The 26,978-nt window shown below is 42.5% G+C and overlaps 2 protein-coding genes across 3 annotated transcripts in view; one reads left to right on the top strand and one right to left on the bottom strand.

The window, feature by feature from the left end:
- The first annotated feature begins 3,813 nt into the window (after positions 1 to 3,813).
- Positions 3,814 to 8,544, top strand: LOC118793554 (up-regulator of cell proliferation-like). Its single transcript, XM_036551778.1, has 2 exons — positions 3,814 to 4,028; positions 4,071 to 8,544. The coding sequence occupies exons 1-2, from the start codon at positions 3,814 to 3,816 to the stop codon at positions 8,542 to 8,544; spliced, it is 4,689 nt and encodes a 1,562-aa protein (XP_036407671.1).
- A 2,510-nt stretch (positions 8,545 to 11,054) lies between these two features.
- Positions 11,055 to 26,978, bottom strand: part of cabp2a (calcium binding protein 2a) — a 20,865-nt gene continuing 4,941 nt past the window's right edge. Inside the window, exons 1-6 of one of the 2 annotated variants that reach the window (XM_036550897.1) lie at positions 19,030 to 19,074; positions 13,399 to 13,429; positions 12,897 to 13,031; positions 12,235 to 12,344; positions 11,308 to 11,455; positions 11,055 to 11,106 (exon numbers count right to left, since the gene is read on the bottom strand). In XM_036550897.1, the coding sequence (XP_036406790.1) occupies positions 11,081 to 11,106; positions 11,308 to 11,455; positions 12,235 to 12,344; positions 12,897 to 13,031; positions 13,399 to 13,429; positions 19,030 to 19,074 (495 nt within the window). In that variant the 3' untranslated portion in view covers positions 11,055 to 11,080. Of the gene's footprint in view, positions 11,107 to 11,307; positions 11,456 to 12,234; positions 12,345 to 12,896; positions 13,032 to 13,398; positions 13,430 to 19,029; positions 19,075 to 26,978 lie in introns of those variants that run through there. The other variant, XM_036550896.1, reaches the window with a different exon arrangement.

Genomic DNA, 26,978 nt, shown 5'->3' with positions numbered 1-26,978 from the left:
GACAGATAAACCAGAGAGTGGTGGTCAGGGATTGGGGACCCAACAGAGAGAGACCAAACACAAACCACCTGACAAACCCTCTGCAGGTAAAGGGAAAAAATTTTCAAACATATGCAAATGATTTTTCTGTATTCCACATTTGTGCATTAGTGTTAGGTACACACACAGGAAGTTGAAATATAATTTAAAAGTGAATTTGATTCAAAGTGTTAAGTTGTGGTCATTTCAATGTAAGGTGAATTACATTACATGTTGACATTACATTACATTAGATGTTAGGCAGATGTTAAAGGTTGAGAAACATTGATGAAGGATTTTTGAGCAATATAGACAACTGTTATTTACATTTATTCATTTTAGCAGACGCTTTTATCCAAAGCGACTTACATAGGTTACAGTTCTTTACAATGTCATCCATTTATACAGCTGGATATTTACTGAGGCAAGTGTGGGTTAAGTACCTTGCCCAAGGGTACAGCAGCAGTGTCCCAGCGGGGATCGAACCGGCAACCTTTCGGTTACGAGCCCTGCTCCTTAACCACTATGCTACACTGCTGCCCCAGTGTATAAGTTATGTTTCATTTAATTATTGAAACAGATTCTGAATACCAAAGGGAGACCACTGAAATCAAATCAAGTCTGGACCCTGTCGAGCCAGAGGTCAAGAGTGGTTTACCTGAGAAAGATGCTGCAGATCGGTCTTTGGGTACAGATGGAAACGACAGTGTGGCTACTGAGAAGGAAGAGGTGAGAGTCATAACACTAAAGACAGATTAATATTTGTACATTATACAAATAAAGACACATTTATTTATGCTCTGACAGATCTGGAAGTTTATTGTAAATGCATCTAATTGGTCAATTTACTGCACTGACAGTTCTCAGGTACATTATTCAGTATCTCCCCCGGTCAGGTTGTGGACTGACTCTAGACAAGCTGACAAATTGTGAGCATCTCCATTGTCATGCAGAGCTGTCCAAACATTTGTTGTTGAACTTTTGAACTTCCTCAAGCAGACCTGCTCTTTTGGGCATGTCAGTGATGAGATACTGAAAGTGAACATGGCTCATGAACATTCTATTTATAACTGAGCATTACAGCAGAAGACACATGTTAACAGCAATAGTGATGCGTTACTTCTGATGTAAGGCAATGAGCTGTGGGAAAAATTCAGTAAAGCTACTGATACATTTGCTGTTTTAATGAATACTCACCATTAAAACATAATGTGTAAGATCACAAATGCTAGTGTTTGTTCAAATAGCTACACAAGCTACACAAACTTTGGAGTTGAAATACAGTAGTTGTAGCAAAGGGCGAGAGCAGTCACCCCACCCAGCCTCGAACCAAGGTCTACGGAGTACCAACCATGCCTCTTTGACCGCGACGCCAAAGAGCCAGGCTCGTTAGTATGGCAGTCAGAGGGCATACTCAACCGTGGTGACGACAATCCATCACAGTAGTAAACAGTTATATACAGGGCATAAGCTATGATGCAATACAGTACCTTCTTGATTAGAGGTGATCCACCTTCCTGATGTTGTTAATTTTGAATTTTCTTTCATCATCTCAGTATGTTTATATTTTCATTATGGAAGCAAGTCAATGTAAATATAGATTTTATCTTGATGAAAAACTATACATGTTTCTTACATTTTTATACCAAATAAGTTTTGATATACTGTAATCAATATAAGCTTGATCGGTTCATTTTATTTTTCCAATGAAGAAAACTGAAGATGCTACTGACAGACTCACATCAAAAGATGAGACCATGAACAAAGGTGATGAAAACCCAGAAGCCACTGTAACGGAAGGAAATAAAGGTATGTTTACAGCCAATCGATTGTATTGAAGTGAAGAAAAATGAAACTCATACCCGCATCCAGGACTAGCATTAAGTTATGAGTACAATTATTGGTCCCTGCCTTACTATGGTAGTGTGGTCATATATTTTCTTGTATAAGTTTTGTGATGACAAAATCAAAATACATCACAATATTAGGTATAATATTATTAGGTGTTAGGGGGTGGGGACAGAAGTGGAACCCAGATGCAGTCTGAAGAGGTGGGTCTTCAGTCTGCGTGGGAGGATGGCCAGTGATTCCGCTGTCCTAACTCCAGTTCATTCCACCAACAGTGGAGGGACCAGTATAGACAGGGTTCCTGTCTGAGAAGAGAGACCCCATCGACTTTTATCTCAGTAGATAATTGTAAGGTTAATTTAAATGTTCAAACTAATAGTTACAACAAAGAGAAGTAAGGAGTTTTTACCTCAAGTAGTAAGATAGCAATTGAGTTTCCCTCACTCAATTTCCCTCACTCTTCTGTTGCAGAGCCATCTCCCTCAGGGAGGCTGAAGGTGCAGGATGTGAGGAGCAGCTCAGTGACACTGTGCTGGGACAGGCCTGTCGGCATGGAGGATGTCTCTTATACGTTCCACATCAGCTACAGCTGCAAGGAAGAAGAACCCAGATCAGAAATAATCGCATCAAACACCACTACAGCTGTTATTTCCGACCTGAAACCGGGGACAGAATACACTTTCAGCATCACCACAGTGCCCCCAAATGGAAGCCGGTGCAGTGGCAGTGAGGCACATGCCCAGACAAGTAAGTGGAATGAGCTAAGGCAAGCTGCTTTGAACCGCTTTCCTTCTGAGTTGGATTGCTTGCTTACAATTGCTGTTGTAGCGATCGGTATGCTGCCTTTCTGTCAAGAAAAATGGACATATTTTCACCAGTTTTGGAGTATTTTCTTACATATATCATGTGTCTGATACATTTTAAATCAGTAAAACCATAGTAAATACGTATGGGGATTGTTTTATAATATATATTACTGTTCCACCTTTTGACTTGATCACAGCACTGCAAAGATTTATTTTATAATTAGTTGAAGGACTTATGCCTGCAATGGGGAACATCACAAGAAATAATTTACTGGTTGTAAATCAACTGAAAAAATGTGACTAATTAAATCTAAGACAAGTTAACTATTTTAATAGCGCCTCTTGCTAATCCCATAGCAGACAGAGGATTAGTTAAATGCTGCTTCTTCCAAGTGTATGTCTGTTCTGCATCAGTGTTGACGCTTCGTGTGTATAGTTTTAACAAACCACAAAAACTATGTTTTACTCATTCTTGGCCCTGATTCCCCTGGATCTACAGTATCTGCTGCATTTGGCACAATTTACACTGCATTTACGTTATTGGCATTTAGCAGACACTCTTATTCAGAGTGACTTTGTTATCAATGTTATCCATTTATACGGCTGGAAATTTACTGAGACAATTGTGGGTTAAGTACCTTTCCCAAGGGTACAACAGCAGTGCACCAGCGGGGAATCGAACCAGCAAACTTTTGGTCACGTGGCCTGCTCCTTAACCACATTGCTACACTGCCACTTCCCTAGTTTACCATCTGTGAGAGGCAGTCTCATGCATCCCTCCAGTCTTACTCTACACAAAATCCTATGATTCTGTTATCTCTTCTCTTCTTGTATTTTCTTATTATTGCCATGCTGATGATACCCAACTCTTTCCTTCCTTCCCCCCCTCTGAAAAAACAAGTGCAGTGAGCTGCAGTGAGATCTCAAACTGGATCTATAAATGGCATCAAAAACGTAAAACTGAGGTGGCATACTTCCTGTCTATTACTCTTCAGCACTTACAAAATTTTATTAAAGTAAAACTTGCATTTGATAAAGAGTTTCTTTTAATGGAACAGCATTTATGATTCATAGAAGGCTTGTTTCAGCTGAGTTTTGTTGACTTGAATTGAATTCTTTGACAGTGCTTATACATGCAGTAATGAAGTTCACATCCTCAATTACAGAAACATGTCTGGGTGAACTGTTGCATGATTTGGGACTGGAGCATCACCTGAAGAAGAAACTAACACTGAGCAGAGTTCTGGAAATTGACGGAGAGTCTGTAACAGATGAAAACATTCAGTCTCTGAAATCCCTGCCGTGGTGTTTTTTGAGGAGGCTATTAATGGTGAATGTGACTGCTAGGAGTGTGAGGTGCACCACCAAACAAGACACAGCATCCCAGACTCTGGAAAGCCTTCTGAACACTTTGCATAATCAACGGAGTCACTGCAATATGGTGAACCCCCTTGACCTCATCACAGCCCTTTTTTTCTGCTCAGATGGTTTTCTTCAGCAGGAGATGGTGCTGAAAATGTCCATGTGCCAGTTTTCTGTACCTCTGTTGCTCCCTGGAAATGATGAACAACAGTGCACTTTGATGGTTTGGGCCATGCGAGACATTGTGAAGAAGTACAGACCCCATTCTTTGGCAGACCCAAGAGGGTTTGTGGAGGAAAGTATTGTTCTGGCCAATCTCCCCATGGTTTCTTTTGTCAGACTGGGCAAAAGCAGTTTGTCCAAGTCTCATATTTTGAACCAAGTTCTCAGCAATCCTCAGCAGTACCATGACACCTTTGTTCACCACAACATGGTATGCGGAGACGCCCCTAGGAGAATCTCCAATGGACTGGTGGAGATTAGCTGGTATCTGCCCTGTGGTAACAGAAACATTGACATCTTTTCTGAACCTGTGGCTATAGCTAATCTCCGTGGTGACATCACTAACTTTGAAACTCAGTACTCATTCCTGTGCCGAACATCCTCAGCTGTGTTTGTGTTTTGTGATGATTTTGAGTCCAACTGCATGTTACTAAACTCCCATCATTTTAACACTCGTTTGTTCCTGATAAGCGATTCACAAAGCGGATCCTTCAATGTGGACAATTTCAGAAGACATGTCTCCAGTCTCCAGCTTCAGCCTGATCACATCATCATGAAGCATCCACAGATGAATGATGCAGAATTTGTTGATACAATGCGTGCAGCAATTGGTAACCTTCTGAAGCAAAATCCATTCAAAATGAGTGTTGAACAGATGTCTGCTGTTGCACATGAGTTTGGGATTCCTGTGGATGAAGATTATGTCCACTGTAAGACTGGCAAAGAGAAGGCAGATGCAATCACAACAAGAATATCTGACATACCAAGCTACAAGGAGAAGGAGCTGCCCTTACAAGGGAATCCCTGGAAAGAGCTGGCTAAACTGGAAAAGGAAGAATGCAGGTTGAAGAAAGCAGGCAAGAAAGATATTGAAATGTACAGGAATGAGCTTTGTAAACAGAAACAGAAGCTCAGGGCACAACAGGGTGCTCATGATATTTCAGATGCTATGTCCTGCTTCATCTCAGCAATGTCCAGCTCAGAAGAGCGCTCCTATTTCCTCAAGTGGATGAGGATCAATCTGGATAACCTGTCTCGGAGAAACTTGTCATGCCTCCGGGAGAAGTACAAAGAACAGTGTCAGAATTCCACAGAAAACAAAGAGCGCATCACAGAGCTGGATAGGAAAATTTCCAGTTGCTCGTTAGGGACGGAGCACTTCATACGGGAAATGGGGCAGCTGTACGAGTCAGCCTGTTCACTTCCTGAAAATTGTGCCTCTCGTCAGCAGATGAAGGACCTCCCACGACTGTGTGCTGAATTGTTGCTGGAAGGTTTTCCATTGGAGCTGGTGGATGGAGATGCATCCAACATTCCCATGAAGTGGGTGACAGAGGTTCTAAATGAACTCCATTGTCTGACAAAGTCTAAAAGTAAGATCCGGGTGGTAACTGTGCTTGGGGTCCAGAGCACTGGGAAATCAACCCTCCTCAACACCATGTTTGGGGTGCAGTTTGCTGTCAGCAGTGGCAGGTGCACAAGAGGTGCCTTTATGCTGCTCATCAGAGTCAAAGACGATTTTAAAGATGAGCTTAGATGTGACTACATCATGGTCATCGACACAGAAGGGTTGAAGTCACCAGAACTTGCTCAGCTGGATGACAGTTATGAGCATGATAACGAACTGGCAACTCTGGTGGTGGGACTGAGTGACATCACAATCATCAACATCGCCATGGAGAACTCCACAGAGATGAAAGACATTCTGCAGATCGTGGTGCATGCCTTTCTGCGCATGAAGGAAGTGGGCAAAAAACCCTGTTGCCATTTTGTGCACCAGAATGTGGCTGATGTTTCTGCCCATGAAAAGAACATGAGGGACAGGAAGATTCTCCTGCAGCAGTTGAATGAAATGACCCAAGCAGCTGCTCAGATGGAAAAGAGAGGCAACAACAAAAATTTCACTGATGTCATGGATTATGTTCCGGAGCGAAACACCTGGTACATCCCTGGACTCTGGCATGGAAACCCACCCATGGCACCAGTCAGTGCTGCCTACACTGAGGCAGTGAATGTGTTCAAGAGGAGTGTGATTGAGATGTTAAAGGATCACAGATCTGTGAAGCATTTACCACAAATGTTCCCACAGTTCCTAGAGTGGACTAGGAGCTTATGGGCAGCAGTGAAGTATGAGAACTTCATCTTCAGCTTCCGCAACAGTCTTGTGGCTGATGCCTATGCCAAGCTCTGTACAGAGTTCAACAAGTGGGAGTGGGCCTTCCGGAAGAACATGCACACTTGGTTGACACAAGCTGAGACAAAAGTGTCAAACTTTAATGCAGAGTCATCCTTTGATGCACCTGATTTACTCAGTGATTTGATAAATGAGGCTGTGCTGGAATTGGCTAACAGGGAAAAGCAGATTTTAGACAACATTCTCGAATACTACAAGAGACAGGAAGGACACGTCTACTTGGTAGAAAAATACAAGGAGGACTTTGTCAACACAGCAAAAAGCATCAGGAGAGAGACAGAGAACTCTGTCAAAAACAAGATTGAGGCGGCAGTGGAAATTAGAAAGGGTATGTTCAGGTTAGAGACCATCAAGAAAAATCACACAGCCACTATGCAGCAAAAGGTGCTGAAGTTGATTGAGAGATATCGACAAGTAAAAACTCCCTTGACAGAGACGCAGCTGGAGGATGAATTTGGAAACATGTGGAATGAGACGGTGGCAGAGCTACGCTTCTCTGGGCTAGAGAGACGAAATATTGTTGCTGATATCCACCGCCAGCTGTGGGCTAACTTGGAGAGGAAGGGGGGTTCCGTACAAGAAATGTTATCCAATGTGGTCAAATTGGATCAGTGTGGAATAAAGCCCTTTAAAGTGGACATTGATGATGAGGGCATTTTCAAGAAGTACTGGCACAAAATAGTTGGCGCTGAGCAGAAAAAGAGGTTACAAAGGATGGCTAACTACATCATTTCCTGTAGTAAGCAGTTTGTGGGTGAGACTGTGGAAAAAAAAACTGATTATCACAACACAAACATCATAGACTTGCTTCAGATGGTAGATGAGAACCTGGAAAAGAATAGGGATCTGGTAACCAATACCCAATTTGAGGCCTCTCTGAAGATACACATCTGTGGCCATGCTGCACGGGAGTTTCAGAAAATGCATGAGGATTTTATGCGTATGAATGATCCCCGGCATTGCCTGGAGCAATTCAAGGATCACTACTGTGCTGATTTCAAAGACCTTTTCTATGAAACAGACCAGTGTCAGAAGAAGGCTGAGGAATTCACCTACTACTGCCTTGCACCTGCCATCGGGAAATATGTCGAAAAATCTCTGGGCCCTGATGTGGTGGACGAAATGTTGACAGGGAAGAAAGCCAAGGATTTCAACACTCGGGTTTTTTTCCAGTTCTCCGTTCTCAGCCAGCTGCTCTCAGATGGTGATTTCAATAACTATTTAAAGTACACATGTGAATATGAGTCTTTTGTGGAGAAGTGGATATTTGAGAAAATAGTAGAACAGTTCTCAATCGAAGATGGGATTCTCAAGAACATGGAGCAAAAGCGCCTGAATGAGATAATCAACAAGATAAAGGAAGCTGTTGTAAATGAGCAGAGGAAGGCTAGAGAAAAAGAAACAGGAAATTTTGTGGAGGACAGGAACATTCAGCAGTTCATTCACAACATCTGTAGCAATCTGCACAACGAGCTTGTCATTCCCAAAGATGCACTAGAGGCAGTATTAGCCTTAAACAGTGCCAAGCCAGAGGAGTTTTCCCAGTCTCTAATGACAGTTATAGAGGAGATGGAGCAGGCCCTTAGTGCCGAGTTTCACAGAGATGTGAATGTGAGAGCCAAGCTGAGCGGACTGCCCTTTAAGCCACAGAAGGAGCTCTTCCGCAGAGTGTTTGGCTGTGGGAAGCAGTGCCCCTTTTGCAAGGCTCCTTGTGAGGCTGGTGGTAAGAGTCACACCGAGCACTTTGCTTCCGTTCACCGTCCTAGAGGGATTGGGGGGTACTCAAAGGTGGCCTCTGAGAAATTAGTGCTTGATATCTGCTCCTCTTGCATCTCGAGTGAGCTCACATTCTGCAACAGTAAAACAGATGGCAAATTCCATCCTTATAAGGAATATCATGCCATTTACCCTGATTGGTGCATCCAGTCTGACACCAGCATCCAGGCCTCAGACTACTGGAAGTATGTACTTGTTCAGTTTCACAAAGAGTTTTGCAAGGAGTATAGCGCAAAGCCTGCTGACATTCCCCCTGACTGGACATTAATAGACAAAAAAAAAGCAATGGACAGTTTGAGGGAATCTTTCATGATCTAAAAACAGGAAGAATTTGAAGATGATTCATCCTGGATGTCATCAGAGTAATATTAAAAAGAAAAAGTCAGTTCACACATTTTGTACCACAAGAGTTCAAGCCCACTGCAAAGATATGAAAAAAAAAAACCTGCATTTTTGCAACGTGGAAGAAAACATTTTTCACAAATATGCTTTAATTGTACTCAAAAGAACACAAGGAGGACATTTTAGTACTTACAACACACACTCACACACACAGATACCATCTCACAATCTTATATGGAATTTCAATGGTTAAAGTTTAAAGATACTGGATACAAAGAGAGAAATATAAAATGCTTCAACTCAGAGTTGCTGGAAGTATGCAAGAGTCCAGTGATGGCCCAAAAAATGAAGCTTCAGGAGTCTGAGGTAATAGAAGAATGAATATTCCCATCGCTCTTTAAACAGAGGCGTATAGCATTCATTGAAATCATGGAAAGATAATGGCATCCATCATCCAGTTTAAAAAACTATTGTTTTATTTGTACTTTATTATGTACTTTTGTGATCAACACAACATTCAGATGGAGATATATTCTTTAATTGCTGCATTGAAAGGTCATGATAATCCATTTGATGCCTTTGCAAAGAACAAATCAACAAAAGTTAATGAAAACCCCAGCAAAAATTCTATTCAAAAGTAAGTTCTCCCAATGATAACTATTTGTCATACTATTTGATTTAATTATAGATAATCTCCCATTTAATGTCCCCCTTGTGACACAAATAAAATATGAGACTTTTAAGTTGGCTGTGATATAATAAGACTTTGTTCATGGGAGATATATAATAAAAGATAATTACAAAAGAACTATTCCATTTTTCATTTTGATGCTATCTTTCTATCCTGTTTTACTCATTTAGTATACATAATAACGGTAATCATAATTGTCATGCTTTACTGGGATCATCAAAGAGAGTAAGGACAGAGCTAGGTGTGTTTGCTTGTTGTTTGTCTTTGGTACAACATTTCTTAGTCTTCATTTTAACCATTTTCTCCTTTTCATGTATACCTGTTTGACCTGTTGTAACCTATCCTGTTTATTTATACTAAATAATGCCTTTTCCCCATCTCCATCCCTGCAGTTATAAAAGAAAACATAAAGGTGGTGAAAATAGATGGTGTCCAGGTGTTACAGAAGAGTTTGGAGACTGAATTACTGTACAGTCTACAGTCTTACATTATTTTTTTTTTTTATTTTTTTCCTTCACTGCTGTTTATCTTCAGGTTTCTCCATAATTATTTTAGAGAATAAAGGTAAACAGATGAGCGTCTGATTAATATATTTGCTTTATTTCCAGTTCAGCTTTCATCATTGAAAAAGACTTGTTGCATTAATTATATCAGAACAAGCAACCCCAGCTATTATTTCATTAGAAAACCAGACAATAATTGTATATACAGTACAACGTGTAAGGTATTATAGCATAAACACACATTTTACAATTAGTCAACATCAAATGAATAATTTCCAAATTGCATTGTACAACGTTGATTAAGGAGGTGTTTTGCTGTAATATAGGTTTTAGTAAAATAGTAAAATGACTAAAATATCAATCAGACAAATATCAATCTGAAAGATGAGTATAAATGGTAGATAAAATATTCGTTCAGTTACTAAATGTTCGTTACCCCTGTCAGCAGTGCAGGCTGTGTTTCACAGTGGTCCTTGGTTTTCATGTGAGACTAAAAGTAGGAGAATCTGAACAGATGTGTAGCCCTTCTCTTAACCTGAGTTTAGTCAGCATTTACTGTTGTAACATGGAAACTCTTCCCAGTGTTACTCAATTCAGACCCATTGCTATTTATGTCCCCATTCATTCAATAACCCAAAAATCAGTCCATTTAAACTTATATGTCTTTTTTTCCTGCAGTCAGTGGACTCTTTACAATTGGCCAAATGGTTTAAAGACAATGGTGCAAGAGGGAGGAGAAAGTATTTTTACTCAATGAAAAGAATATAACCACAATTTTACAATTCGCATTAAAGGTGAATTAAAATGTATGTGGATTTAACTGTTTGTATCTAGAGTTCAATCTTGCACCTAACTGGTTATGTTGGTTCAATTCTTTCTAACTGCTGTTTTCTCATGATAGCCTTTGAAATGCAGATTTAGTCTGTAGCTCACAGTCAGGTAGCAACAATGTCATTAAAATATTACTGGATGATCTTCCGCATCCATCACCATTGTCATGTTCACCATTATTTATTGAAAACCTATTTTTGAAGTTTCACAGTTGGTTTTATAGTCTCACACTTGGAATAATGTCATAGAAGAGCCTACAACTGTAGTATTAGCAGATATATTTACACACCAGTTATTCATATGAACAATTTTTTTATCATAGATGACTCTAAAAAACTAATTTTATACACAAAGGAGTAATAAAAGAATGTTCACGACATGTTTTGCAGTGTCCCCTTTTCCAGTCTGAGTTCGTTGTCCGTTGGCAGTCCAGGATATGTTCCCTTTCCTTTCTTCTTTTCCCTTGATCAGTTAGGCCCTGCTGGTATCAGCGGGACATCATGCGGACGAACTCTGCGGAGACGAACATAAAGACAGTTTAAAAAGACGACTGGACAGCCAACAAGTCAACCAATGTGTGACCCCCCTCCCCACTTCTTATCTCTACCCTCCCCGTCTTTCTCTCTCCCACTCGCTTTCTTGCTCGCCCTCCTTCTCACGCCCTCGCCCCTCTCTCTCCGTCTCTGCCTCTGCCTCTCCCTCTCTCTGGCTCACCCTCAAAGTCCACCAGCCCGTCCCCGTTGAGGTCCACGTCCCTCAGAATTTCGTCGATCTCTCGAGGGTTCAGCTGTTCTCCCATCAGCTTCTTCATGGCCTCTCTGAGCTCTGTGAGGCTGATCTGACCGTCACCGTTTGAGTCGAACTGAGAGGCGATAAAGACAAAGAGACAGACGCACAGGAAAGGGATGGCTTTTATTTAAACATGTTCAGAGTGACAATAATAATTCTAATGAAAAACTGCTTTAAAATCCCTAGGCTTGACAATGAGCTGGGAAGTAAGGTTTTATTTTAATGTTATTGGAATAGTCTGCCAGCTGACCTGGAAGACATTACAATTTTAACATATTTAACAAATCCCTCATTATTCTCAATTTTGAGCCAGTTTTATATTTTTATTATTATGTTAAATATTTTTGTCCTACTACACTGCTCCTTCCACAGAGAAGATGTTATATTTCAGGGTGATGAGAGGATGATGAGGACGAAGAGGGAGAGAGGGACATTAAAAGCTAGAACAGTGGAACATCATTTTTATGATTTTACCTCTATCTAGACCCCAATTTGGTCTAAGGGCAGTGCCCTTTGCCATTCACTTTGAGGAGCAAATTTAAGGAAGCATTTCAGTTTTCTCTTACTTAATGTAATAAGTTTCGGGGTTGCAAAAAACAAACAAACAAAAAAATTACATATTGTATGTAATAACATGAAAATGAAGAGCAAAACAGTGAGACTTAATCTGGTCTGACGGGGGTAAAAGTTAGAGGTCAGTAAACAACTTCTGAGGAAGATACAGGAAATAAAATAAGCATAATTATGGTTTATGTATTTATAGTTCATACTTATGGATATTGTTATTGTATTTTTATTGTTAGTCAGCGAGGTGACTGTGGATTATTATTTAGTGGAAACTTTAATACTGACCTCTTTGAAGGCATCTCTTAGCTCCTTCACTCCAATCATGTCCGCTGTCTCGGCCAACATCTTGGGGCCCATTAGCTCCACAAAGTCCTCAAAATCAATTTTGCCACCACCTATAGAGTGGGAGTACTAATTACAACCAATAATTCTGAGGGCTATAAATGGATTTAAAAAGCTCCCATTTATTGAATTCTGCATAGAATAGGTTATAAATTAAAAATTTGGGCCCCAATGGCCACAAATAACTGGAGGGGTCATGCCATTGAGTAGTAGTTGTCATGTGAACACGGAAAAGGTATTTCAAGTTGTATGTTATATGTGTAAATGTGACATTCTGTTCTGTGAAGCCAATTGAAACAAGCTGCACCAGTAGAAGAAGCACAGCATTAATTGGTACATTACATTTACATTACATTGCATTCATTTAGTAGATGCTCTTATCCAGAGCAACTTCCAGCACAAGAGAACAGAAGTGTATCCATTCAAGTTGAATGAGCAGCAGTGTCAGACCTGGCTAACAGCACTCCCAGAATACAAAAATGCATATGATGGGATGACCTATGTAAGACATTACTTAAATGATCTAGTGGTTTGAATTACACTTGCGTGAATGGTGATCATCTGACATGTGTAATGCTATCCCGCAGTTTGCCTTCCAGACTCACTGATCTGCTGGCTGAGCTCGATGAGCTCCATCTCTGTTGGCATGTATCCCATGGTCCTCATGCATTCTCCCAGGTCTTTGCAGTTGATGAAGCCGTCCTTGTCTTTATCAAACTCCACGAAAGCTTCCTTCAACTCTACACAGAGAGAGAGAGAGAGAGAGAGAGAGAGAGAGAGAGTGAGGGAGAGACAGAGAGAGAGTGAGGGAGAGAGAGAGAGAGAGAGGGAGGGGGAGACAGAGAGAGACAGACAGAGAGAGAGAGGGGGGGGGGGGGGGAGTACGAGAGCTTGTGTGTTAATACACTGCTGTAGCACACACTGAGAGGACAGAACAGTGTGTTTGGAAAAGGACAGGGGTTGTAATAATAAGGCAAGACCAAAGGAGGGGAGTGGGATGGTGAAGGTGGTTGAGTGCCATAACAATACATATACACTTCACAGACAGATAGAGAATGAGAGTTCCCTGCAGTTCCCTGCAACATGCACTGAGGATTCAGAAAATACCTTCAATTTCCTCTGGACGCAGATCTCTGTCCTTCAGCGTTTGAGATTGCATAGAGACATGGAGAGACGGACTGTGAGCTTAAACAAGCGCGCAAACACATTCGCATGCACAAACGAGCAAAATTACACATACGCAACACACAGATTAGCACGTGGTGAGGCACAGACGCAAACACCATCCAACAGACAATTTCGGAAGCATGGGCACACAGATGTAAAAATGAATATGGCACCGGGCAGTACTGGGCTGAGCTGAACTCAGATTACATACAGATGCCAGGATGCAATTGCATCTACATTTGCATACAAAGTCTGGGGTGCAAAGAGGTGCAAACTATAGCGAGAGAGAGAGAGAGAGAAAGCCAGGGCAAATCATACCTGTTGACATTCATATTTTAAAAAGATAGCGTATAGCATTTTTTGTAACTGGAACTCACAGTATATTAGACACCTTTCAGTTATCCTTGTATTCATCATTGCCCTCCATTATGGGATAAAATGCCCACTTGATTACTCACAAGCAACAGAAGATTCAATTTTGATTTATGAATATAGACACAAGTCTCTTTCTGTTAATGCTCCTGGTGAGAGTTATTGCAGTTATTCCTATGGAGTTGACATGAGAAATCCATGGGCCCCCACATGGGTCAGAAATCACCATAGTGACCAGATTACAGGGTGGGGGTTGCCAAGCAACAGCCAGAGATAAGGAGATTTGGGAGGTTTAGTGTGAGAGAGACACATGGACACATGTCCATTGTTTAGTCTACATGCAAAAGCACACAGACACACACACACACACACACACACACCATCAAAAATCAAATGTATGGACACCCGTACAAGGCATATGATCCAAACAGTTTTAAATGTAAGGGAAAAAGTGGGGGAAAGGATTGTGGGATTGATAACCAGATGTGATCCATGGGCCCATCGTCTGTCTCTGTTTTTTGATCAGCGCAGATATGGCTTTTGTTCTGTTGTTCTCTCCATCATTGCCTGTGTGACACCGAACAGTGACAGCCTCTGTTGTAGTGTGTGTACCCTGTTAAAGGCCACACTGGACACGTTTACCACAGAGCCAGATGCTCCCACAGTGAAAGGGGATTGGATTCAGCCATTTCCAACTTTGGTGGATCATTTGGCCAAATGGTGGTCTGCCGAGGAGCAACAACATCTGTACAGAATTCCACAAATCTGGAATTCCAGATTACAAACATCTCACACTTTAATCAAGCCCAGTCTTTACATTACTTTAAATTATTGTCATTTAGGAGACGCTCTTATCCAGAGTGACCCACATGCAGTAGGTGAGTTTATCCATTTATACAGCTGGATATTTACTGAGGCAATTGTGGGTTAACTATTCTTGCCCAAGGGTACAACAGCGGCGCCCTTGCGGCTCCCAGCAACCTTTTGGTTATGAGTCCTGCTGCTTACCACATTACTACATAACACTACATGACACAGGCAAGAGACCCGACCGCTCACGGCCTGTTTTTACGTTCTTGCTGCTTTGCAAGACTTTGCTCCTTCTGATCATTGCGTGACCCTGCTGAACCCTTGTTTGACCTCAGATTGTCCTCTGCTGTAAACATGCGATCCAGGTTTGCCGAAAACGTTTGCTCCATGGGTTGAGCCGCGTAAAGGAGAACGGGACAGAAAAAAAAAACAGTGTAAAAAAAAACGTATCTGGCTGACTCGTGTCATGTTCTGTGCCTGCTGTCTGTCTGATAGTATGATATGGCATATGGATCAGTGGATCTGCCTGGGTCCCACATGGGCTTCGTTTCAATGCGTCATACACGCTGTGGATGCGCATCAGTCATAGATTACTGGTTTGGATTTGAGACAAGAGAAGGAGAGAACCGAAAAAATACCATCTTACCAGCTGCTCCCCTTCACATGGCTCTCACACGTACAGTATTTACACCGAGTCTTTTTTCAACATGTCTTTCGCTATGATAGTGTGGCAATATCAGCTGTATCCCAAAAAGCAGTGCTTTAAAGGTGTTCATGGTGTTCACAGACAGGGAGAGTGAGAGAGAAAGAGGGAAAAGGAGGGAAGGACAACAGCCATATTGGAAACATAGAGAACACACTCCGAAGGAAGGATAGAGGAAGGCATGAATGGTGTGGCCGTTTTTGAGATTTTGCCTGTCCATTCCTGACTTTTTCTGTCAAACAAACCATTCTGTCACCCATTTCCCCCTCTGTGCCAGTCCAACTCACACTCGCATACACAGTCGTGCAGTCCAACGTCTCTAAATCGAGCCGGCGAATCGAGCCGGCGAACAGATGCAAATTTATGCATAAATGATGATGGAACAACATGAAGATGAAAGGTTTGTGATTGACAGCGTCAGTCCTTCATACCCTCCCACACACACAGCCATACATACATCATATCATCAGAAACAGAAATGTTTTTTTTCCTCTCTTTTTATTCCCTGTGTTCATCATAATGTCTCAGAGCCCAGGGAATAAAAAGAGAAAAAAGACATTTCTACGTTTGGCAATGTCAGTCCTCCCTTTCTCCTCACACACACACAACCATACATCATATCAGCAAAGTTAGAAATGTTTTTTTCTCTCTTTTTATTCCCTGGGCTCTGACACATTTTGTAGAGAAACCAGTTTTTCGGCTGACAGAAGATGGACAAAATACTGATATTATAAATATTATTACTGTTCTGCGGGGGCAATGCCGAGAGGGCAAATTGGGAAGGGTGTCAGAAGCTGGGGCTGGCTGGTGTTTGTTTCATTTTTACATCCATGGAAACTGTTAACTGATCTCCGTGATGGGTTTCAAGGGCATGAGGGGGACGGCACTGTTAGATTACAAAGTGTGGATGTTAGTGTGATCTCCTTTGTAAAGAGATCTGTGGTCTGATGGTCTGTGGAAAAAGCAAATGGGGTCTACACATGAAAATGTATTGTGATGTTTGTGTCAGGTCTTGTGGCTTGGGATTGGGATTGAACTCATGAGAACAGATGGGAAGACTGGCAGATGACCGTGGATATCGAGGGGATGAGATAATGTGATCATGGGGTCATGATCCATATCTGTAGTATTGCAAGTGTGGTGTACGTGTTTGCGTGTTTGCGTGTTTGCGTGTGTGTGCGTGTATGTGTGTGTGGGTTCTTGTGTATGCCTGCGTGTGTGTGGGTGGGTGCGTGTGTGTGTCTGTGTTTATGTGGGTGGGTGAGAGCGTGAGAGTGCATGCATGTGTGGATGTGCATGGAAGTGTGTGTGCATGCATGTGCGTGTGTGTGTGTGTGTGTCTGTACGTACGAGCTGGGCCTGGGCAAAGCCCTGTCTCAGGAAGATGCAGGCAGGGCCCACGATGTTGTGCAGCATAGTGCAGTTCTGGACCAGCTTGCACAGGGGCTCGTTGAACTCCCGCTCGCTGCCTGAATCGTCCAGGGGAACCTCCTCGCCATTGGGGTTGGGCCTTTCCAAACCCCCCCTGACGCCCCCCAGGACCGTGGCCGCCAACGGCGCTCCACTCCCCTCCAGAGCAACTGCCCCCTTTGGGGTGGAACCAGCCAGTTAAACAGTTAATAAATGGTAACCAATCAGAACAGCCACCCGCTCCCTCCAGAGTCCTTGAGCACTGGACGCAGACATTGACCTCACACCCTTCCCCTCTGTCTCTGCAGTCACAGAAGAGACAGCGACCAGTATGCAGGCTGATATCAAAATATACCTTCACTTGCAAAACCATAAAGAGAATGAATTTGTCAATTCTGAGACCTATGAAATGTTCCCACAGCATGTTTCAAACAACTACAGCGCCACAAAAACCCACTGTGTTTAAAAACTCGGGGACGTATAAGATGTAGCTTCCTGTCTTATATCTGTTAACTCACAAACACTACAAATGAGAAAGAACATCCCCCCCCCCCCCCCCCCCCCCCACACACACACAAAGACCACACACCTTCACTATTAGCAAACTAAGCTCTACTCAGGTTTCAATCAGCATGATGCTATTTGAGACCTCATGCACCTATATATAGGTTGGATATTTTATAAATTTCATACTGTGTTGGCCAGAATATAGGGTGGCCCTGATGGTAAAATTTAAAACTCTTGATCAAACCATTAAAAATTGTAAAAACGTAAAGATATGCACACAGTCAAGGGAAGTGGTAGTCAGGTGTAGTACTATGGAGTTCAGGTGAAGTCAGGTGTTTATTTACAGTAAGTTCAGGCAACCAATGAAATTGGTGTGAAGCCTAAAAAGTTATCCTGGAGTAATCAGATAAGTTACAAAGCATGGAAAATTCTGTCAATGAACAGAAGTTTTAAAAACAGCGAGACTGTGAGCACACTGCTTCACTAGGGTGGATTAATGTAGAGCAAAGAGAACAATCAACAAAACAACCAGCTTTCGCTGTTTGTTATGGAGTTAAACGTATGAACAGACTAACCCGTGGGACTTCACTGCAGTATTACAGGTTAATGTTGCATTGCCTTTGTGGTAGATTTATTCACAGATGGTGAAAGTTCAGCTTAGTCCGTGAGAGTATTAGCAAATAAGCTGCATCCTGACAAATTCAGCTTCAATGCTAAGTGGAGAAAAACTTTCTTACACACCACTGACAGGGTCAGCAACCTGGCAGAGCGCATGTTTGTAACATGCAAAAAGCAAACCAAGCTATAAACGTCAAGCCAGATAAGGGTGTCACCCAAACTAATAGATTAATTCAATAATAATGTGAAGTGTCTCTCTGTTCAGGAAGCCTCAGTCTATCTTTGTACCTGTCTGGCTGTGCTTGTGGACTCTCCCATGCCTCAGCTGACTCTTTGTCCTTCTGTTGGTGTCTAAGGTGCCCACTTACGGCCTACTTCACACAGATACACAACCATCTTTGCCGATCCTTTCAGGGCTCCCCTGTCTCTGTACGGATTCTGCGTTTTCTGTGTGGCCGTAATACCGTAAACTGATAATGTAAACTAGGTTATCAGCTGATACAATGACAGCTGACATTAGCAGCTGGTGACATTGCGTGCATAACAACAGTCTCACAATTAAGTACTGACACCTGTGCTACAAGCACGGAGTACAATGTTCCCACCTCACTGATGCGCAACGACTGACTGCACTTTGAAAATAATGCCCTGATTCAATAATATTCTCTACTTCTTATATGATTCGGTATTATCTCAACAACTTATTGTCTCATTTATTTAGGTTTTGAAAAGGCATTCAGTCCCTCCCCTGAGAGTTTCAGTGAAATGATTAAATATTGTAGAACTGAATTCATAAAAAAAAAACATTCCTCTGCTTACTACTGTTTCCTTTTGTTTCTGATTGCAAAATGATGAAAAAATAATGCGAGTTTGCAGTTCTTTGGGTGTAAGTATAGAGTTATACAGAATACAGAAGAGGTTTAGCTCCTGAAATAAGAAATAAGTGGAATAAATAATAATTAAACTGAAGCAAAATAAAGTGATCCATACAGCCATGCAATATAGCCATGAAATATGTTTTGGGAAAAAAAAAACACTGTTTGAAACATCTGTTCAAACTGACAAATGGTCTTCATGCCACACTGACAAAATGTATATTTTTAGTTATTAAGAATAACTTTAAATGATTATTAAAAATAGCAGATTCTTACCTTTTTCATTTTGTTTCTCATTGATGGTTTGGCACAATTTCCCATCCCCTTCCCCTGTACCTTTCCCGGGTACCTTTTTCTCTCTCTCTCTCCCCCTCTCTCTGTCTCCCTCTCTCTGACCCTCACGGAGTGGAATATTACATAAACTTCGTGAGGCCCCAGCCCACCAGCATGGTGCTAAAGTCCCCCTGACCTGACAGCGGACGCAACTGTAATACAGCTAATTAAAACAGCGTTAATGACATTAACAATACTGCCACCACAACTAGACCTTGAGATCGATAGGCTGTGGGAGAGACCTCCTAATTCAAGTTCCGCTCAACGCCTCCAATGAATCCAATAAACTCACGATGTCAGAAAAGCGGGGCTAATTTTTAAGCCATGCTAAAACAGTTCCATTAGTGGTGATGTCACCAGTAGTAATTATGAATACTCTTATTTCTTTTGCCTTTCAAACCACCCTCCTGTTCAGGGGATGTGCTCAGCATTCTCCCTATTCCACTCTATCTCGATCAGTGGTTTTACCCCACTTTAATCTCATCACTCTCTCTCTTTCTCTCTCTTTGTTGAACTGTGTAAATGACCAAACCAGCTACACAGAGAGAGAGGGAGACAGAGACAGAGAGAGAGAGAGAGAGAGAGAGGGGGGGGGAGAGAGAGAGAGAGAGAGAGAGAGAGAGGGAGAGAGAGAGAGGGGGAGAGAGAGAGAGAGAGAGAGAGAATTAGTGAGTAGAAAAACGAGAGGCCCTTTTAATCCCTTGCATTTCAGATTAGAGAGTGAGGGAGGGATGGAGTGCTTGGGGATAGAGGAGGGGGAGAGAAAGATGGAGTAAAAAGGAGATTGAAGGAGAGCAGGGAGAACTGGTGCAGATAGGCAGATAGAGGGAAGACGACAGGAGAAGGAGGACAAGAAGAACAAGGAGAACAGAGAACCTGAAGGGGATTGGCAGAATGAGGGGTGAACCTCAGAGCGACGGAGTGAAAAAGAAAGAGAGAGGTGGGATGAGATCGAGGGGTTCAGGAGAGCGACGGAAAGAACTGGAGAGAGCAGCTGGGCAACGCTGAGGGAGGAGGAGTGTGAGTGCAGGATAAAGAAGGAAGCAGTGCATGGCACACAGGAGGTGCGTTTAAAGGAAAGGAAAGGGGGAAGCAGAGGACCACATTTGGAAGTAGAGTGAGGTCTGACCACACTGGAACTCAAGACACCAATCCACAAGTCACTGTCGCCTTGCACAACCCCTACACCAATCACTGCCTACTTCATCTCATCTACCAATCACTGCCTCCATTGAGACTCAACCCACCAATTACTCCTACCATTTTACACCCAGGCTACCAATCGCTGCCCCCTGGTACCCCCAATTAACCAATCACTGCCCACCTCAATGAGCTTCAGAAGAACAAGAAATTTTCACACAGGCCATGAGATTTCCTTAATTCATTCACTCAGGGCTCTACCAGACTCCTCCCCCTACAGCTTATAATGCGAAAGTTGCCAGTTTGATTCCCTGGTGGGCCATTGCTGTGTTCCCTGAAGCAAACTGCTTAACCTGAATTGCTTCAGTAAGTATCCAGCATGTATGATGTGTCAGTTATTCAAGTTGCACTGGAAAAGGTTGTTTTCCAAGAAAAGTATTATTATTATTATTATTATTATTATTATTATTATTATTATTATTAATACTTCTACTACTACTAATAATAGACAGATGTACTTACACACACTATGACTCCCTGTCATAACAGTGCCCTGATTCACTGAAAGCTGTAGAGGAAGGATGGAGGCCAGCAGTTAATCGAACATAAATTCAAGATACCTCGACGACAGATTGTTTTTTGGTTCTTATTTTAGATGGCAGGTGAATATGATAGTTTCCCACCCAAAGCCTTCGTATTTGTCTGGTAAAGAGGACTTTTACACGAGATAAACGCATTAGTTTGATGCTAAGCACAGCCGTAATACGTTTTAATCCTCCCAGATACCATAATATCAGTGCTTTGAACAAAAATCACTTTTTTATCTGTGCAGGCCACAATGGATTTTTCTTCAGGAAACTCCCAACAAGTGATCAATTGTAGGAAAATTTCAAAAATCTGACACTTCAGAACAAGAAACATTGATCGGCTGCTGTAAAACAGAGTTAACATATGGTGATGTATTGCGTAGTTATGATGAAAAAGGAGGTCAAGGGGCACAGTAATTAAAAAATTGTAGTCTATGATACGGATTATGAGGATTATGACAGGGGCAAGTAGGGGGTATGGTAGCACTCACAGACTGATTCGCTGACTGCCAAATAGTGTGCGTGTGTGTGTATGTGTGTGTGTGTGTGTGTGTGTGTGTGAGAACATGAACCACATGCTGGGAATTTGTGTATGTGAGAAGGTGCATGTATATATGCATATATAAACATGCGTATGTGTGCATGTATGAGTGTTTGCATGTATGTGTGGGTTTGTCTGTAAGCATATGTATGTATGCTACATATGCGTGTATGTACGGTACTGTACATGTGCATGTGTGTGTGCAGTTGCAGTACAGTATTATAAATTGAGGTGTTCGCGTGAGGGAGCTGGGAATCAGGAAGGTTTAGAGATTACCACCGCACTGAGCATCACAGGAACATCACTTTACAGCACAGCAATATTATCAGTGTTATTCCACATCCTGGGAATTGCTGAAGCAATCTCTCCGCCGTGTCTCTTTCACCTCATTCGCCCTCGGATGCACAAGCCCCGCCCGCACTCTTCTTCCCCTAATTTCTGGCTCATCCATCTCCCTCTCTCTCTCCCTCTCTCTCTCTCTCTCTCTCTCTCTCTTTCTCTCTCTCTCTCTCTCTCCCTATCTCTCTCTCTGTATCTGTATCTTTCTCTCTCTCCTTGTCTCCCCTCCCTTCTTCTCTCTTCCCTGGCTATCTTTCTCTCACTGCAGGCAAACCCCACCTCTTTCTGTCTATCCTCTGCAGTCATTCCCTATGCCCAACTACCTTGAAATGATCTTCCTTGTGTTGTTTGATGGGTACAGCACTACTGCAAGAAGAAAGCTGAGCTTGTGGGGTGATATTTTATTTCACGAAGTGCTTTGTGAAGTCTGTTTTCGGGCCTGCTCTCACTGGCACCTAGGTTTACTGTTATTTCTTCTTTTCCTCACATTTTTTTCAGCTGCCAGACTGTCAGCTGTTCTGTCGTACTAGGCAGGCACAGCAGATATATTATCTGCTTTACTGAATTTTTCAGCACTGTTTGGAGCCTGTTAGTACGTGTGTCTCAGATAGTGTCACGCCCATGGGAAAAAAAGGAGAGTTAGGGAGGGGAAGGGAGAGGACAGAGAGATGATGGATTCAGAAGTACAGGAGAGGGGTGGAGAATGAGAGCGTTGGGAAGATGTTGAGTCCTTGTTGGGGGGGGGGGCAATAACAAGGGGTGGCCTGCAATAACAAGGGGTGGCCACTAGATGGGAGCCTAACACAGAAACTTTGTAAACCTGCCTGGTCTGTTATTCACTCTTAAAATGGGTTGGTTATCAAACTGCTCTTTTCCTGACAGAACTCTACAGACATAAGTTAACTGTGCTTTTTAACTGCATGTTACCACTGCAGTACAAAAGTATTTCACTACAGTAATGAAGTAACCGTGTACTACACAAACCTGCTTATCTTGCAGTTTGTTCATCTTCACCAGGACCAGGGTGTCAAAGACACTACAGCGTCCTTATTAACCTGAAAGAGCTTATGAAGTGTTATGAGTGAAAGGAAATTGTAAAATTTGCACAATTCATTGTACTACTTGGATTTATAACACTAGATATGGATCTTTAAATTTTTTTTACAAAAATAATATAAATAAGACAAGTTAATTAGTGTGTGTGAAAAGGGAAAAAATGAGTATAGTCTTTTTTTTTTAGTATAGTCTACATATAGTCTCATATTTACTTTAGAGAACAAAAGCTCAAGCGATTGTTACAATCCTTAAAGAGAAACGACATTTTGTCATGGTTAAAGAGCCATCTCCCCCACATGGTATCTGAGGGTGACCATGACCATCACTGTCAAGTATCATGGGGTAGGCACATTCTTATGATACCTAAGACTTCAAATACCCGTCTTACTGATCACCCGTCTCACTGATCACCCGTCTCACTGATCACCCGTCTCACTGATCACCCGTGTTTCTTAGGTTTGAGTGTGGCCCTGGCAGTAGGGTTGTCTTCTCTGGCATGTACACGTAGTCTGATATACATAGTTAACAAGCCTCATGCTCCACCATGTAAAGACATCTTAACAACCGTTTATAATTGCTGTTACCGGGGATCAGAAATGACTTCCGTGTGGCTAACTACTGGTGCAGGCATTCAATGTCTCCTTCATAAACAGAAATGGTACCACTGGTGTTAAGCACAGCTAATCAGCAGCAGTAATCAGGCCATATCCGGGAGAAGGCCACAGCCATATCTTATTACTGACTATTGTCTCGCATCCTCATAAATTTCTATGTTGACTTTGGCAAGCGGCTATGCAAAACCTACTGTAAGCGTACACCCAACACTGGAAGGCTACACCAACACCGAACGGTCAATGCACCAACTCTTGATGAGAGATAAAAATAAACATTGTGAAGGAGGAGCCTTCACCTGTGCCAAACAGTGCCTACTCCTGAAGTGGACTGCATCATTGTGATTAAACGTACGTGCTTGTTAATGCAAACTGCACCTTCATGAAAATGTTAATAGAGCATCGTCAATTGTCTTTTCAACTCACCATGTTAAAAGCAAACAATTCTAATTCAATCAAAGTCCGATTCGACCTTGTTAATTGTCATGGTCTGTGTACTGGTGAGTGTGGGTGAGGCCGGTAATTGGCTAACGAGCCACACCCGCTGTAATCAGCAGCTTTAGAACTGGCGCGCGACTGCTGCTTGGGTGTGAGCATCGTTACAAACATGAACAGAGTAAGCTGGGTGTGTGTGTGTGTAGAAACTCAGGGTTTCAGATCTTGATTAGAGGGCGCGTTGCAATTTTTTTTAATCTTTATATAGAGTTTCGGCGTGACGGAGGCTGTATCGGGTTCTGATGCGGTCTCTGTTACCTGAGGATGCGGTGTCGGGTTCATAGAAAGCAGCGACCGCCTACGGAGATGGGGATCAGCCCGTGGTAGCAGTTACATCAGCACTCGAGGGGGAAGGATTAGAAAGGAGGGAGTGGGTGTGCAGTCCCTGCTCTTTCGACTTAATGACGGTTTTCCCCATGCATTTTTCACCAGCGCTGCATTATTGAGAGGGCTTACGAAAGGTCTGTAAGAGGAGCTTTGATGTCGTCTGATTTTTAAAAAGAAAGACGAACAGCGTGTGCACCTATAGGGGCTCGATCAAGTTCTGCCGTGAGGACGCAAACTACGCTGCAACAAGACCATCACGTGCAACGCTGTCACAACTGAGGGTCTGCAGCATGGCTCTGTCTCAATATTATAATAGTCATCGGTTGTGCGACACGGATAAGCTATTCGCCCCTCCAAAAAATCAATATGGTGAACTCCCTTTAGCAAAAAACCACGTGATATAGGTTGACAGTAGAATATTTAAGGGTCCTTTAGCTAGAGAATGCAGCTGTGTGCGTGCGTGCGTGTGTGTGTGTGTCCTCTCGCACTTTTGCTGGTGTGAATGCTGCCTGCTCCTAAATACGTTCCATCTAACCAGTGAGACTCCAGACAACCAGAAAGAGGAAACAATTGCAAATTAACCTCATAAAGTAGCACAATTAAATCATTTGGTCTGTTTTCCTGTTTTTAATCTAATGAGGATGAGAATAAATCATAGCTATTACACAGTGATGACAATGAGTGGATTACAGGAGTTAAGAGTTGTGTGTGTCTGTGTCAGTCTGCGGGTCCTCCCGTGTTTTGTGTAAATGCACAGTTCTGCGTGTGTGGTCTGTATGTGTGCGTATGTGTGGTTCATCTGATCCGTGGGTTTGATGAAGGAGTACAGAGCTGTATGGTGATACAGGTACACAGTTCTGAATGTTTTACCATGGACAGATATTCCATCCCAGTGTCTGGCCTGTGACGCAGGGGGACTTGCTTGGGTTACCAGCACAGAGACAGGGTGTGTGTACCAGCTGGTGTCCTGTGCCACCTTATCTCTTATTAGAGAGAGTTTGATACAGGTGCGTGGCTGCTTGATACGCTGGAGGGAGGTTCTGTGGTGCTGTGCTGGATTGGAGCCAACCCCACCTCCTCTCCATGAGGAGAGGCTACCATCTCTGTCTGTCTCTTTACATGAGATTATTCTCATTTAGCAGATGCTCTTATCCATAGTTACTGACACAGGTTATACGTTTTACGTTATCCATTTATATAGTTGGATATTTAGAGGTGATTCTAGGTTAAGTACCTTGCCCAAGGGTACTGCAGCAGTGCCCCAGCAGGGAATCAAACCAGCACAAGCCCTGCTTCTTACCACTGTGCTACACTGCAGCCCTATAAATCCACATTGATTACATTACATTATTGTCATTTAGCAGATGGTCTTATCCAGAGTGACAGGTTACAATTTTATCCAGTTATACAACTGGGTAGTTACCTGAGACAATTGTGGGTAAAGGGTACAGCAGCAGTGCCCCACCTGGGAATCAGACAGCGATCTTTTGGTGAGGAGCCCTGCTCTTTACCACTATGCCACACTTCTGCCCACTGGTGTCAACTCAACAGAGGGATGAATCTTTCTGAGCTGGATGGGATGTTGATGCTGCAACTCTGATGTCAGATCAGACACGCTCACCACAAAGCCAGATAAGTGGTGGCTCAGCTGAAGCAAACCATTTCCACACTTCAATCCATTATATTAGACTCTTAAATCTACTCTCATGTTGTTCTGTTGAGGGATTTCTGTTCGCTTCTGTCTCAAACTACTTTTTATGTGTCTGAATTGACTCAAGATTTCTTAATGCTCTCTTCATAGCACTCTGCAGGGTGGCCTGCTTGTTTGTCCGTCTCTAGGTTCCTCGGATCTAGTTCGGTCTTTGGGTGTGTCCAGTATCTGTGTTTATCTGGATTAGAGTGGTGTCACTCCATCAGTGTGTGTAAGTTGCCTGATACAGTTCTTTTCCATGATCGGGCCGTATCTGTATTCGACTTCATCATCTCACTCTTTAAGCATCTAATCCTTACACGGATCAGTCTCTCCTTCCTCTTCCGTTTCTCCAGAGAGACAGAGGCGAGAGAGAGAAAGAATGGGGGGCAGTATGGGCTGGGATAGAAGACCTCGTCCCATACCATTCTGTAGATTTGCACGGCATCCGGTCATTGTCCCGTAAAGAGCTGGCGTGACAGGCGGATCAGCTGTGTGCAGCTGGACCCTGAGCTCCTGTAAACGCTACCAGCGTGAGAGGAAGATCTGAGATGATCCCACTGAGTGGTAAATACAGACCACTCTTCCGCTGACTCCACTAATGCACAGCATGGTCCTGACTTGCTTGGCAGGAGAACGAGACTGAGAATGACTACCAAGCAGGTACTTCGTCAGATCAGAATGTATATCATATATGCATGCAGTTATTTGTAAAAACATACGCTACTGATGTTGCTTTTTTTGGAAATACTGATTATAATTTATATGTATTTTAAGGGGTAAACATGGACTTTACAATTTGGCAGTGTACAGTCTATGTTAACAGGCTTTAAATCAATTGGCCACAAAATCTGTATATTTACACTTAATTTTTAAAATTGCGTATTACACTCCTGTATCATCGTCACATGTATCCTGGTATTTTGTATTGTTTAAAACAATTTCTACCTGTGGTAATTCCTACAGGGAGAAGTTATTCGTGACAGGTTTTGTATTTCTGAAAATGTTGGATGCCAGTTACCTGACAATGTTTCAGTGGCAGAGAGAACTAAAAGATGAAAACGAAGCAGGATAGACAGATAAGTGAACAAAATAAATTATTGAGG

Source organism: Megalops cyprinoides, chromosome 18 (genome assembly GCF_013368585.1).
Source record: "Megalops cyprinoides isolate fMegCyp1 chromosome 18, fMegCyp1.pri, whole genome shotgun sequence".
NCBI classification, from domain to species: Eukaryota; Metazoa; Chordata; class Actinopteri; order Elopiformes; family Megalopidae; genus Megalops; species Megalops cyprinoides.
Note: the sequence above shows the minus strand (reverse complement) of the source record. Positions and strands in the feature narration are given on the sequence as shown.

Coding starts and splice junctions, on each gene's coding strand:
- LOC118793554 (XM_036551778.1), top strand. CDS start 3,814: ATGAAGTTCACATCCTCAATTACAGAAACATGTCTGGGTGAACTGTTG. Junction 4,029..4,070: donor GTGACTGCTAGGAGTGTGAG/GTGCACCACCAA, acceptor GACTCTGGAAAG/CCTTCTGAACACTTTGCATA.